At 35.7% G+C, this 14,943-nt stretch overlaps 1 protein-coding gene across 12 annotated transcripts; it reads left to right on the top strand.

Annotated features, from left to right (window-relative positions):
* The first annotated feature begins 419 nt into the window (after positions 1-419).
* On the top strand, positions 420-14,160 carry LOC149174180 (chaperone protein dnaJ 15-like). 12 transcript variants are annotated; one of them, XM_089419211.1, is made up of 14 exons: positions 420-552; positions 649-853; positions 1,037-1,125; positions 1,195-1,415; positions 3,930-4,053; positions 11,274-11,356; positions 11,449-11,560; positions 11,645-11,749; positions 11,937-11,987; positions 12,590-12,679; positions 12,768-12,876; positions 12,957-13,105; positions 13,221-13,274; positions 13,409-14,160. In XM_089419211.1, exons 4-14 carry the CDS (start codon positions 1,288-1,290, stop codon positions 13,619-13,621), a joined length of 1,218 nt encoding a protein of 405 aa, XP_089275337.1. In that variant the 5' UTR covers positions 420-552; positions 649-853; positions 1,037-1,125; positions 1,195-1,287; the 3' UTR covers positions 13,622-14,160. The 12 variants fall into 12 exon arrangements, with proteins under 12 accessions (XP_089275337.1, XP_089275342.1, XP_089275338.1 ...); XM_089419216.1 differs by having other exon boundaries at positions 1,280-1,415; XM_089419212.1 differs by having other exon boundaries at positions 649-805.
* Positions 14,161-14,943: the final 783 nt, after the last annotated feature.

The raw sequence follows: 14,943 nt of genomic DNA on the forward strand, positions 1-14,943 counted from the left end.
TACTTTTATTTATATTATAAATACATATCATTATATTGTTTTATAAATATATTTTTAATCACATGATTTATAAAATATGTATTCTCAAATTTAAGCTTGATGTATTCATTTTATAATTTTATAATATTAATTTTAAAAAACAGATAGGTTACGTATTCAGACCAATTCAAAAGAGCGGATATGAAAATAAAATAGCAAAGCAACCCCAATGGATTACCATCATGAACTATTGAGAACTGTTAAAAGTCAATATAAAACAACACCGAAAAATGTATTGTACCCATTTTATAATCAAAATCATGGGTTTTTAAGATTTATTCTCATAATGTTTAAAAAAGCTTCGCTGTATGGACTCCCACAACGATGTGTTGTCAAAGGACCCACTTTCCAAGGATCCATCAACCAAACTAAGCCTCTGGTCTATGGAGGCCTTCTATATAATACCAAAAACAGTTGTAATCACACCAGATTTTATAAATACCTGTATGAAAAACGCCGCACATGTCGAGGATTTCATTTTTTTAACAGTGCCCGAGTAACTTTTTGACAAAGGTAACGAATAATTAACAATCTCTCACATATATATATATTTTAACAGTGGAAGCGCTTAAATTCGGGAAAAAAAATTGACCATGATCTCATTTCCAGGGTGGTACAGTGCTGTTGGAAGTGGCTCAGGTGCTTTGAATTATTTTTCCTTTTTTTTGGTTTTTCGGCGGCTTTAAAACGGGAAAAAAAATAAAGCCCTCAGGGACTCAGGGTTCCCTAGGGTTATAAGGATCTCTATCATATCTTAATGACAAAGGTACAGAGCGCGTGATCGCGTTCCGTCGTGATTTTATTTCATTAAATGGTTAGACCCCAACCGTGTTTGTCTTTTGGCCCGATTGGGGTTTGGTGCTGTCAAATTTTGTTCATTTGAGGTCATGTTAGGGTTTCATTCCATTGCTGAATTTCTAAACAGAGTGTTTTAGATGGTTGTATTGAATATTTTCTGAGGTGGGTTTTTATTTTTATTTTTTTTGGTTGCTTTTAGGGGAAGTCGTGATTCTGAGTGATGCGTCGATCGGCTTAGATTTCGATTCCTTTGGCCAAATTTGTGCATTATCGTGCTTCAGTCAAAGGGTATTATTTAGGTTAAACTGAGTGTGTTTCCTTTTGGCATTCAATAGATTGATCCTTGCGGGTTTTCAGGGATCATGGATATACTTGGCACGGAATGATGATTGGTTGAAGTGGGCTGTATAAATTTCCAATCTCGTTAATTTAATTTCAGCAGAAAAAAAAATGAATTCTGGGACATTAGAAGGAAGCATTCCTCCTGCTTCGAGGAGGGATCCGTACGAAGTACTTGGAGTTTCAAGGGATGCATCCGATCAAGAGATAAAGACTGCTTACAGGAAGCTTGCTCTCAAGTAAGTTTTTGTAGATTTTATTCTCTCTTATTACGTTTATTCATGTTTCAATGTAGGCTATCCCATTGTTTTGCTGTCTGCGTGCGTGCAACATCCTAAGAAACCTGTTCTACAAGCCAAATTAGCGAGACTCCCTTTGGCGAAAGATCCAGCAAGGCTGGAGAGTTAATGTATGACTTGGACAGCAAACCAAAAACAGAAAAATACAGGAAATAGTCACCCAATTTTCTATAATTTGGGGGGGGGGTGGGGGCAAATTAAAGTCTCCAGGTCTGAGGCCGAGACCAGGCAGGAGAATAATAAATAAATATATTTGAATGCTTACCGATGGCCGAAGAAAGGTTGATGGCACTCAAGAGTAAGTTCACAAGGTCAGTGCACATAGCAAACTGAGTACTTACACATTTTTGAAAATGTAACAAATCTAGGGTATCAAAATAGCAAGAAGTACAACTCCATAAACTTGGCCCAAGAAATCACAAAATGTCATCCAATCAAATTTGCTGAGTCAAGCATCTGGGTCTATACATCACGCGAGTTACTTGCAGGTCCGGATTGGACTCATGAGTTGGATTTTCAAGTAATTACAGTTAATTAGTTTTTGTAATTTCTGTAAATGCCTCTTTGATGGCTTGCACTTGGCAGAAAGGCAGTGTATCTTGTGAGATTGCCAGGAATATTATTTACAAGTCTACTAACATGGAAATTACAGGCAACCCTGCCTATAGGCCTTTACTATGGTTTGATATGCCTATGTTGTCTGAGCGAACTTTTACTCACAGTTTTCATGAATTGCAATTTCGATCCTCCCAAATTCTGATGTTCACATTTGTTAATCTGTACATGGTTATTTTGCAAGTTAACTTTTCACGTAATATTGAAATAAAACAAAAATATGACACTCGTGGTCGGAATAGGAAATGCATCAGTTACGAGGCATATGTTCATGATGTTAGAAGCCATATAATATCAGTTTCCATGAATTGCAATTTCAAAACAATGTTCATGATGTTAGAAGCCATACTCCCAAATTCTGATGTCCACATTTGTTAATCTGTACATGCTTATTTTGCGAGTCTACTTTTCATGTAATATTGAAATAAAACGAAAACATAACACTTGTGGTCGGAATAGGAAATGAATCAGTTATGAGGTATTTACATACATACATATATATGTATGTAAACTTTTGATTCATCCTGGTAATAGAGTGCTCATGTGCCCTTTCATTCATTGTGCATGTTCTTGATGCTGTTCATATCCTATATGTGGCACAACTACTCTGACAAGCACGCTGTGCAGGTGTTTGAGTTCCGAAGCTACTTTACGATGTACAAATTCTTTCTCCACTTTTAAGAAATCTGGACATTTTATTATTTCATGCCCTCGATAGGATTTATGTTCCCATCGTGGAGTCTTCTCTGTTGCCAGTAGAGAAAATGCCTTTTGTCAGAAAAACGTTACAGCTTTTTACCTTGATGTGCCACAAATAATGTATGTTATTTTTTGGGGATGTTGCTGCTTACCCTTTTTATGGCCTGCAGGTAGTTTGCTATTCCTATCTTGGGGACTTTGCAATTCCTATCTCGAGGACTTTTGGGATTCCTATATCAGTTTCCCTGAATTGCAATTTCGAAAGAATGTTCATAATGTTAGAAGTCATACTCCCAAATTCTGATGTCCAAATTTGTTAATCTGTACATGATTATTTTGCGTGTCTACTTTTCATGTAATATTGAAATAAAACGAAAATATAACACTTGTGGTCAGAAAAGGAAATGCATCAGTTATGAGGTACTTACATACATATATATGTATGGAAACTTTTGATTCATCCTGGTAATAGAGTTGCTCATGTGCCCTTTCATTGATTGTGCATGTTCTTGATGCTGTTCATATCCTATATGTGGCACAACTACTCTGGCAAGCATGCTGTTCAGGTGTTTGAGTTCCAAAGCTACTTTAAGATGTACAAATTTTTTCTCCACTTTTAAGAAATCTGGACATTTTATTATTTCATGCCCTTGATAGGATTTATGCTCCCATCCTGGAATCTTATCTGTTGCCAGTAGAGAAAATGCCTTTTGTCAGAAAAAAAATTCTAGCTTTTTACCATGATGTGCCACAAATAATGTATGTTGTTTTTTGGGGATGTTGCTGCTTACCCTTTTTATGGTCTGTGGGTAGTTTGCAATTCCTATCTCGAGGAATTTTGGGATGTTCTTTGTTCTGATTACCTATTGGTAATGCCAGTTGAGAAATTCCAACGAGATCTAGAGATGAAGTTCTCCTTCAAGTTGAACATCCGATACTTTCTCTTGACACCATCATATTGCCTCGTAGTTTTGGTGTTCTAGTCACATGCATGATATTTTTTTGTTTGTTATATACTGATGCAAATTTGTTTCTTCCTCTCCTAAGCTTAAAGATCCTGACACCACAAACATGGGAAAGATAGTAATGGATTTGATAGAGTGTTTTGGAATATAACTTATTTCTATGGGTTCTATGCAGATATCATCCTGACAAAAATGCAAGTAATCCTGAAGCTTCAGAATTGTTTAAAGAGGTTGCATACTCTTACAGCATTCTTTCGGATCCAGAGAAAAGAAGGCAGTATGATACAGCCGGGTTTGAGGTATAGAGTTTACCTTTTTCCTCTTTATTTTAATATAAATGTACTTCCCTAGATATACGGGCAAATAAGAAGAGGTTAACATATTTTAAAATAAAAGAAAAAGTTTTTGCCTTATTTGTACACGGTTCCTGTTTTTTGCCCAAGATTTGCAGTTATGGAACTTCTGTTATGTTAATTTTGGAAGGGTGTACAGTATCTGAACTGTTGACCATATGCATCGTCTAGACTCTAAATATAGAAGGTTATATTTGATTGAAATTCTGAGAATGTAGAGATACAAAGTGGAAGATTCAAACTGTCAAACTGCTGATTAGAAGCTTGGAGGGAGTTTCTTCACATGAGAAGCTGTATGTTTATAAGTTATGTATGCTATCTAGGTTAATTGGTGTGTTTAATATTCTGTCTAATAAACCTATCATTCATGCCACCAGGGTTTTAACTGATTTTTCAGAACATACAACCCGGAGATTAGATTTGATATGTCAAATTTCATGATCAACAGATTATATGATCCTAGCATCAGATTATAGACTTTTGGATATGATATTTCATATTAGATGTGACAGATCACGTGTGCCATGATCAGACAATGGACTGAGTAGCAGGAAGCAATTTCTGCTCCTTCCCATAAGTTGTTTCTGTTTCCAGAGACATTTCCTTGGGATCTGCCTGGTTTTTTGACCGTTTCTGGCCTTAAAAGGCTTTTATGTGGGTCTATGGTTCCCACAGTGGCTCACAAATGGTGAACATTAAAAGCAGCTGGGAAAAATTCCAAAAGTCATAAAAGTAAAATGATAAAAATACAGATATTTGATTCTTGTGAAATTGTGCTTTACATATATTGTATTAATATGGGAACTCAAACCAGTCATGTCATACTTTCTTTGAACTAATTTTCAAATTCTCTATAGTAGGCTTTAATATCCTGCATATTTTGTTTATATAGTCTAGACACAAGATGAAATATACCATGTTGCAGGTCTCTTTATCGTGATATACAGAGGATATGTCCTCAGTCCTGTTTGTGCAATGGTGATTACTTGAATTTATGGTCATAATGTCATTAATGTGTCACCCTTAGGAAGTGGGTTATACCCCTCATTGATGGTTAGTGTGTTGCCTCAGCGGGTCCCTTATTACTATGGTGGTTAGAAGGTGGCATAGTGGTCTAAATTAATGTGTCAGCTAGCCTAAAGTTAATCACTATATAGAGTTCTTGTACCTCATTATATCACGTGCTGTGGAATCTTATACAAACAGTCTGTTCAATAACTATAAAAACATCCAATCCAAATAGGATAGGAAGAAAAAATCCATATAGGATAGAATACATAAATTGTATTATGAAATGATGTTACAAAATGCTTTGCAAAGTAGGGAGTCTTTCTTTAGACACTCGACTAAAGGGAAAGGAAATATAAAGGCAGATAAAAGGAAAGGAATAACCATATTTAGTGAGAAAAGGCCAAGGCCAAGAAAAGAAGCGACCAAGGATATAATAATAGTAGTAGTAGTAGTAATAATAATCTAATTTTAAGGTCATGACGAAGCAAAACACCAAATTGTTGTATGAATAATGAGACACCTTTGTGGGACAAAGGACCCCCCTCTGCCAAGCGATTTGAATGCTAAAATTTACAAAGATGTATATACTCTACACCCCTATGGATGCGAACTTGTGATGTCCTAGGAAGAAACACATATCCTTAACCATTAGGCCCACTCAAGCTATACATAATATATTTTTTTCATGAGAAATATATTTATATTTCATGAGGAATATACATGGTTTGATCCTCAAGGTCTTGCTCAGACAACAAGGCTCGAAGCCATTACAAGAAATACTGATTATGAGCTCAACATGTTACATGCAGGAATTTAACTCAGGTGGGGATGATAACAACATTTCTCCCAACCATGAGTTATGTATGTGTGTGTGTCCACACACAGACACAAACACACACACATGTATATGTATGTATGTACATTGTTTGTTCATGAGCATGGGCTTACATGAACTTTGGTTTATTAATTATTATTGTGTTTAATATATTTTATTTTATTGTAATGTATATTTACATATATTACATGTCCCCCCTTAAAGGCTTCTTTGTCGTGAAAACATTATTAAGAGAAGGCTCGTCCTCATTCTCCCTTGTACTTATTTTACTACTTTTGATGCTGTGATTGCTAAGGAAATAAGATGGTAATATCTTTGATGATTCGATCAACATTTTTGAAACTAGTTGAATTGGCATTTTGATATATAGGAATATAACCTAAGTTTTGTTTTGGGGATGTTGGTAGGACTATTTCTAGTGGTGAATTTCGTGATTAGGGTGATGATAGCAAGTGGGTTTTGCTTTTGACACACGAGAATTAATTATTGACACTTTACTACCATTCACTCGTGTGTCAACACCCTTGCACTGTGAAATAATTTTATCAGTGGTTATGGATGGATCTTCAATTGTACTTTGATGTATAAGTTTTGTTTTGATGAACGATGGGTTGTCTTTATCAATGGCATATAAATCTTCATTAGCAACACTTGTTTTTTCATCTCCACTTGCATTTGTGAGGGTTCCACTATCTACCTCTTTTATTCTAACCTTTGCAATCGTTGATTCAATCGAGACATTTATCAAACTTGGAGTAGATGTCTTTTCTTCTTATCTCTTGTCTTTATCAATTATTGCTCCAGGAGGTGGTCTCCAACCTAGTATGGAAGAGATGTTATGTTATGTTTTGTAAACATTTTGACTCTATCAAATTACATCAAAATAAAAACCAGCCTAGATCCATCTTAACCCTGAATCTATCAAGCGCCAAGAGAAATCAATTCTATCGAGGTGCAAACCTCTTTTCTAAGTGCAAAACTTGAGGAAAGGTTTTCCCCTTGAAAAATTTGATTCCTCTCAGCGCTTGATAGATCTGGAGTTAAGATTGATCTAGGCTGGTAGTTTGAGTATGGCATTATAAACCAGCTATTATGGCATTATAAACCAGCTATTACCTTGCTTTTATTTGATAAAATTTTGTCTTTATTTGATAATAGACCTTTTTGCTTTTGCTTGTTAACAATAGTCATTGTTACCATAACTATACCTATATAATTTGAATTGGAAATTTACTTGGCACTTAACACCTTTTCAAAATTTTCACTTATCAAACTGATCCCATTATAGCTTTCTTTCATTTTTAGATGTTTCACATAATATGTTTTCCAAGGAAAACCTTGCAGGAAACCCCCATGCACTTCATTGCATTTTGTGGATGGGGTCCATTGTAAACTCATTGGTGCTAATTACAGTCCTTGACTCAGTAGGGACATTGAGTTAGGTGCACAACAAAGGCAACCGCTTTGGAGGATTTGACCCTTAGATCTCATGCATGAATCTTGAAGCAACCAACCTCTTGACCCAGCTTATCAAACTAGTTTTCTCATATAATATGTTTTGACTTTCAAGGAGTTTGTAATATTCCACTTTCTTCATTTGTTTGATTTGTGTTTTTCTAATAAAACAACTAATATGGTAAGGTTCACATGAGCAAGGACTCAATATACACCTTTCCACTCTAGCACTCTATGTTGTGATTTGGGAAAATGTCTTCTTTTCCACCTGTTTGGTGGATAAGATGTTAATGCTTTGGGCAAGAGAGATTTTATCACTCTTTAAACTTTATATTATCCGTCTTTTAGATGGTTGCGTTGTTTCTTTTTGTTGGCTGACTTTGGGATAGAGATAACTTAGCAAGTGTGACCCAATTTGCCTTCTCTTTTTGGTTGAGAAATGATTTGATACTTGCAACTTTGAGTAATGATTTTGTTTACGTGGATTCTTCCCAATTGGTTGTTATAATTTTCTACAGAGATGTGTAAGACGATGCTAATAACAATCTAGGGCTAATTTTCATACATTGGTGGTGGTGTTCAAGTTGGAGAATATTGTGATTTATCGGAGAACACTTAGGAGAATCTTGGAGAACACTTCGGAAGCGAGTGGTAATGGATCGAACCAGTGTGGGGACCTTCATACTGTTATTCTCATCCTTCAATCGTGTCGTCAATTCCATAGCCATGACCTTTACTTATGTAGCCAATCTTATGGTCTTGTTGAGTGCTTGGCATTGAGCTTAAGCCATTAAACCATTCTATGTTTGATTGCAGATCTGTATTGGATCAAAATTTGAAATTTTTTTCTCCAAGAAGAAACCTTGCAGAAACCCTTTCAGTACTCCCCCACAATCCATGGACGGTAAACCGGGTAAGCCGTTGGCCTTGATTATGGAGCGTAACCCCCAGGGGATCAAAGAGTTGAGCCTGTGACCTCCCTAACTTTGGGGAAAAGATCTCACAATTGGCTTAAAATTGCATGAGCCAATCCTCAAGGCTATTAAAATTTGGAAGTTATAGTATGAGAATACGATTTTGAAGCTTACAATTATTCTTGAAAACATTTAAAAAACAAGAATCAACTCAAAACTTTAGAGGGAGGGTCTAATGGTTGCTTACCAAAAATATACACGAGAAGGACAACAATCACTTGGGTTGTACACACATGTATTCAAAACCCTCTAAATAAAAATACCAAGCTTGACCATTCAGTGAACTCCAGTGATGGCAGAGGAGCCCTCAAAGGGTAGGAGGGTTCTATGTAAGGTATTATGTTGGTCATAACTTGCGGGGGAAAATTCAGCCCCAAGTTCCTAGAAATTTCTCCCAAAACAACAATTCCTTTCCATGTTATTACTTGTCTACCAGCACTTTAGGCAACTAAAGTCCTTTAATTTTAGACTCTTGTTATGTCAACAAAACCTAATTCCTTCCTCGGAAGTCAAATTAGAAGCAAATTTAATGTTAATTTTGAGGAAATATAATGAGAAAGCATCAGAACACCATCTTGATTCTCTCGACCGTGAACTTGATGAATTCTAATACAAAAGTAGGGGATCATTTGGTAAGTTTACACATGAATAAAAGATTTCTAAGGCTTTTGCACACAAATTTTGGAAAGGATAAAGAAATTGGAATGGAATGTGATGGGATGTAATGAGATAGGTGACCTCTGTCCTTTCCTTATCGCTGTTCTTGACATTGATGTGCAACCGCAACAATTTCTACAACAAGGTAAGCCCACACTGTAACATTTATTTCTTGAAGGGGGGAAGTGGAGTTGTGCCCAACTATTTGGCGTAATATGTGTTGAACATGGCCTTGATTGTGCAAATGATTGTGAATATAGGCACTAGAGAATGTAAATAATGTTCATAGCTTCGCTTTGATTAATGATATATATTGGAACTTAACATGCCATCTTTTTGTTTGATCGAGACGTGTCATTAACTTGAGCATGAGTAGGCAAGGGTAAGGAGTCTTAATGCCAATGTAGTAATGGAGATGGAGGACTTTCACAAGGGAAAACAAATTGGACTGGACATCTATTTGCAAGAAGATTAATGGGGGCCCAAACATCAAAATATTGAAAGTATTCATGTAGGCAATCACAAACTTGTCCATGGATGACAATACAAAGAAGGGGCTTACATCAAAATATGCTAATGTCCCCCAATTATATGGTCCCTAAGATTTGCAAGGAAGGTGTTGCTTTGAGGCCATTTGTAGACATGATTGGGTCACCTTTTTTCCATGGAACACGATTGAATCACCTACTAACAAATTAGTGAAATTTCTTTTTGGATGTCTCAGACCTCTAGTGGATCTGAGATTGGTGTTTCATTAAGGATAGTGCTCATTTTGTAGAAAAGATCAAATTTTTTATCATTCAATGGACAAAAAACCTAAAATTGAGGTTCATTACATTGTCCTTAAAACGCTACATGATTCATAAAGCTCAAAGTCTACCCAAAGTGATTTTAACTTTGACTTTGGTTTACATTTAATTATGTTAGTATGCTATTTTGAATTTTTGATTTCTATGATGTGTTTGGTTACATATTATTATTATTATCCAATTTTAAGGTCATGGCCAAGCGAGACACCAAATTGGTGTATGTGACCCCCTTGTTTGTGGGACAAGGGACCCACCTCCGCCCAGCTATTTGACTGCTAAGTCTACAAAGGCATACATACTCTACCCCCTCTGGTTTTGAACCTGTGACCTCTTCGGAGGAAACACACGTTCTTAACCATTAGGCCCACTCATATATTTTTATTTTTATTTTCATTTATTATATACATTTTTATATTTAAAATTTCTTATTATGTTGAATTTAATGCCAAATTTGATTCCAAAAATTTTCATTATCAATTTTTTTTATCAAACTTTAAGGTTGTCGAACTTGAATTCAAATTCAAACCAGGTGACATAGGTCGCAATTGACCAATTTTCTCATGATTTCTCACTTAGCATTCATTGCAATGGCAGCTTACAAGGGTGAAGAAGCCCCGGAAGTGATGATTGATACTATGTGATTCATTTCACTAGTTTCAATCCCACTTCTTCACCCCTGTGAGCATCACCTGATGCAATGAGTGCTAAGTGAACTTTCAAAAATCATGAGAAATTAGTCAGTTATGACTACCTCTCATGGAAATCTTAACACATTAATGACTTACTTAACACAGTTGAATCCCAAAAATGATATCTAATACATCATTATTGGATGGGAATAAAGCTCAAGTGAGGCTAAGGAAATTTCTTGCTAGCTATTTGCACGTTTGCTACATCTGTTGAACTTTAACTGCTTTTACCTTACCAGAAGACATGAATTGATGCAATGCAAATGATTTAATTCCTTAGAGGAACTTGTCTCAATTTAATGAGCGTGCAGAACTGCCTTCAGCCACTTCTTGAATCTTACCTGTTTCAATTTAAAATATCTAGAATCTAAGGTGCAAATTTAGTTGACAATATCAGGATGTAACTCTTGAAGAAAATGGTGTTGTTTGACTATATTCCATTTGTATAAAATCACCTAAAATCTAAAGTGGAGCTCCATTAGCCAAGCAAAAACTCTCCATTTCTAAGATATCACAAAGAATTGAAATATGTAGTAAATTTTTAGAGTTTCAATTGTTTAAGTTAGTCATGTAAGGCCCTCTGCCAGTCGCGCATATCTATCTCATATTATAATTTGGAAAGATTTGTTTTCATGCCCAAAGCTTTTGATTCTAAACAGAAATGAGGTTGATTCACTTCACTAGAAAGCAAATTAACAAAGGCTTTGTTCGTGATCTATGTGAACTTGTCATTTAGGCTTTGGAATTCGAAAGCATGGACATGGAGGTTGACCTGTCAAATTTGGGTACTGTGAATACCATGTTTGCGGCATTATTTAGGTGAGCATGGGCTTCTTGTCCTTGACCATTTAGAGATAATATTGGAGTTGAGTTTCTTCTCCAGATTTTGTTGATGGGATCTGATCTTTCAGCAAGCTTGGTGTGCCCATCAAGACAACAATTTCTGCTACTGTTCTAGAGGATGCCCTGAATGGAACAGTGACTGTTAGGCCACTACCCCTTGGAAGGCCTACCAGTGATAAGGTAGTCATCATAACTCAATCTCATCTTGTCCTTTGACTTGTAGATGGATTTAAATTGACACCCAATGTGGTTGGTATAATGCAGGTAGAAAAACAAGGAGCACACTTTTTTGGTATAACTATTACAGAGCAGCAAGCTGAAGCTGGAATAGTCGTTAGAGTCACGTCACCTGCACAAAGCAAATTCAAGGTGATTTATCTAGAGGAAGATATTGTATTGACAATGTTATCAATTGAAGTTGCCACTGAGAGTAGTACTGTTTTGACCTTGTTGTGTAGGAGTTTTTTATTTGATTATGTCTATACATCTATTTATATTGTGTGCTATTTGATCTATGTTTGGGAGAATGATTAACTTGCACTTTCTACTTTTACAGCTGCTTTATTTTGAGCAGGAGGCAAATGGTGGTTATGGGCTAGCTCTACAGGTAGTTTAAAAAATTTGCCCGAAAATGCTTGATATTACAAAATGTTGCTATTCTTCCGTCATTAAATGGTACATCGGTATTTAACTAATTTCAGTTCCTACGTGTGGTAAATCAATAATGTCTAAACCTGAAGATTTCACTTCTTATCATGTCACTGGAGAAAACATGGAATAACTGTTTTCGGAAATAAAATATCTTTCTCGACAGTTATGACAGACTTGAATGTAAGGGTTCATGAGATAATGTTTACGAATAACTTTTTACAGTTATACAATATGAATATTTTGATGTTTGAAGAGGTTAAGCAGAGAGCAGACCCTTAGAACAGGGTGGCCATTGTTACAAAGTTAAATAAATCACAACATAATAAAGCAAAATAATGAGGAGTTGGTGTGTATTACTCTTTTGCAGAAGAATAAAATTAGCTTTAGAGTTGGGTTGTACCATTGTTGTAAGTGGTAATAGGGTAAGTGTTGAAGCTACACACTGGAAATTTATCGTTTATGTACCCTATGGTTTTCTCCCATTTAAGATCTGAAAAGTTGAATATGTCAACAAGCTGTATCTTTTGCTAGTTCTCACTTAGTTATAATTTTTTGCAGGAAGACAGTGAAAAGGCCGGTAAAGTTACAGCTGCTGGAATGTACTTCTTACATTATCAGGTTTATCGACTGGATCCAACAGTCAATGCGGTATGTGATTCAGTAAACATCAAGTTACTGCAAGCTGTTTTCACAATTGTTCAAAAGATTGGATCTTAAAGTTTACAGTTTATGACAGTTGGCAATGGCCAAGGATCCTGATGCTGCATTTTTCAAGAAGTTAGAAGGCCTCCAACCGTGTGAAATTTCTGAGCTCAAAGCTGGCACTCACATATTTGCAGTTTATGGTACAGCACTAGTTCTTTCATTTTGTAACTGTATATTTATTTTCCTGAAAATACATATATTTGAGTAATTTTCTTGCCAGGTGACAATTTTTTCAAGAGTGCTAGCTATACCATCGAGGCTATCTGTGCTCAGTCTTTTGAAGAATCAACAGAGAAGCTCAAGGATGTAGAGGCTCAAATATTGGCTAAACGAAATGAACTTCGAATATTTGAGACAGAGTACAGAAAAGTATGATATATTATTTTCTGAAGTTTTTATTTGTGTATATATCAAGGCATATTTGCGTATAAGATGTAGAGATTGTAATGTCAACTGATTATTATGTCTTCTATGATTTGTATAGGCTTTGGCCCGCTTTCAAGAAGTCACGAACAGATACGCACAAGAAAAACAAGCTGTAAGTTTCTCGAAGATTTTGCTGTTCTCAGATAGCTTTTTTGTTGGGAATATTTTTTTACTTTACCTTTCATGACTATTTTTTGTATCAGAGGTAGTGTGTTGTAAATTTTTTACTCTTCATTCATATATCAGGTGGATGAGCTGCTGAAACTACGTGATAATATTCAATCATCATTCACTGCAAGTACTGTAGCAAAGACTACTAGCAGCAGTAACACAAGCAAGCCCACAGGTGAAGATGCCAAGATTGAAAGTCCAAAAGAAGATAGCCTATCGGATGGGAAGGATAAATCAAATAGAAAGAAGTGGTTTAATCTCAGTTTCAAAGGAGAGAAGAAGACATGATGAGCATAAGTTGAAATGGATGGACTTAATTAATATTTATTGAGGACAATGGAATGCAGAGGCATATCTTGGAGGCTATGTTTGTTACAATGCAATCGGGAATGGTGTAGATGCATAAAGATCAAATTTACATAGATCCAAGCTTTGAAGGTTTATACCCATTGGCCTCCCATTTAGTTAGTGTCACAAGTGTGATAAAGCCATAGGCTGAACTGTCTTAAGTTGTATTTGTTCCTATTATGTATGCTTGCTGGCATTCCTTTGATGATTCGAATTTCATACTCTATTTTGTTCGATCGGATTCCTCTGTAGGATCTTTGGCAGCTCAACAAAAGAGCCTTGTATCTTTGGTCGTAGGTTAACTTTGAAACTATCACACAAAGTTCCATCCGATGCAGACAAAGTCGAATTTCACTGTTTGTGGCATGGCCTAGGGCTTTGTCGTTAACATATATGCCAGTTCAGGCATATATCATCTATTGTTTTGTATTTTGTAACAATCACATTCTATTTAATAAAGCTCTGCTTATATGGATTCCTACATGTTATTTTGATATTTAGCAGAGTAAAAAATTCCCTTGCCGACTTTATAATTCTTGCGGGTGGCAATAGCTAATACATCTTAAATCTGACTGGCACTTGTCATATTCATGACTTCCTGACTTATCATATTCATGACTTTCTGCTTGCTGGAAAAATTAATATGCAAATAAAAGAAAATTAGTATACAATTGTATCATGCATTTATTACAAGGAACCTTTGCGCCAAATGGATACAACAAAATCCAGTGACTCTGTCTTCTATCATAACCAAGAATAGTTGCCATATGTATACGGACACGATACAACATGGGAAATGTCCGTTTTGAAAAAGATCAATTTGGGTCGAAATAAAAGGGGAGTTTACATCAAAACAAGGTTGAATAATTTGTTTGTACTTTCATTATATACAGTCGAATACTTCTCTATCCGCATACAGACCGTATATGTTTTTTTCAGAAATATGGTCATATATATGGTAACCATGCGCTGAAGCATATTGTGAACAATGAAAATAAAAAGGGCAACGTCATGAAAAATTTCTAGAGAAGAAGGAAGTTTTTCAACTGATATGGAAAAATATAAATTGGTTTACAGTGCGTTGATGCTGTTTATTCGGGAGCCATCTACCTAAAGCTCTCGTGCAAAAATATTTAGCGGTTTTTGAGAGCTGTTTGGTCCAGTAATTATTATTATGATTGGGATCCAGTCAACTCTTTACTCAAATATTTAGCGGTTACTCAAAAATATTTAGCGGTTTTTGAGAGCTCAAAAATATTTAG

The sequence above is a fragment of the Pinus tabuliformis genome, chromosome 4_1 (assembly GCF_031772625.1).
Source record: "Pinus tabuliformis cultivar Carrire ecotype Pingquan chromosome 4_1, CPIR1, whole genome shotgun sequence".
In the NCBI taxonomy this organism is placed as follows: Eukaryota; Viridiplantae; Streptophyta; class Pinopsida; order Pinales; family Pinaceae; genus Pinus; species Pinus tabuliformis.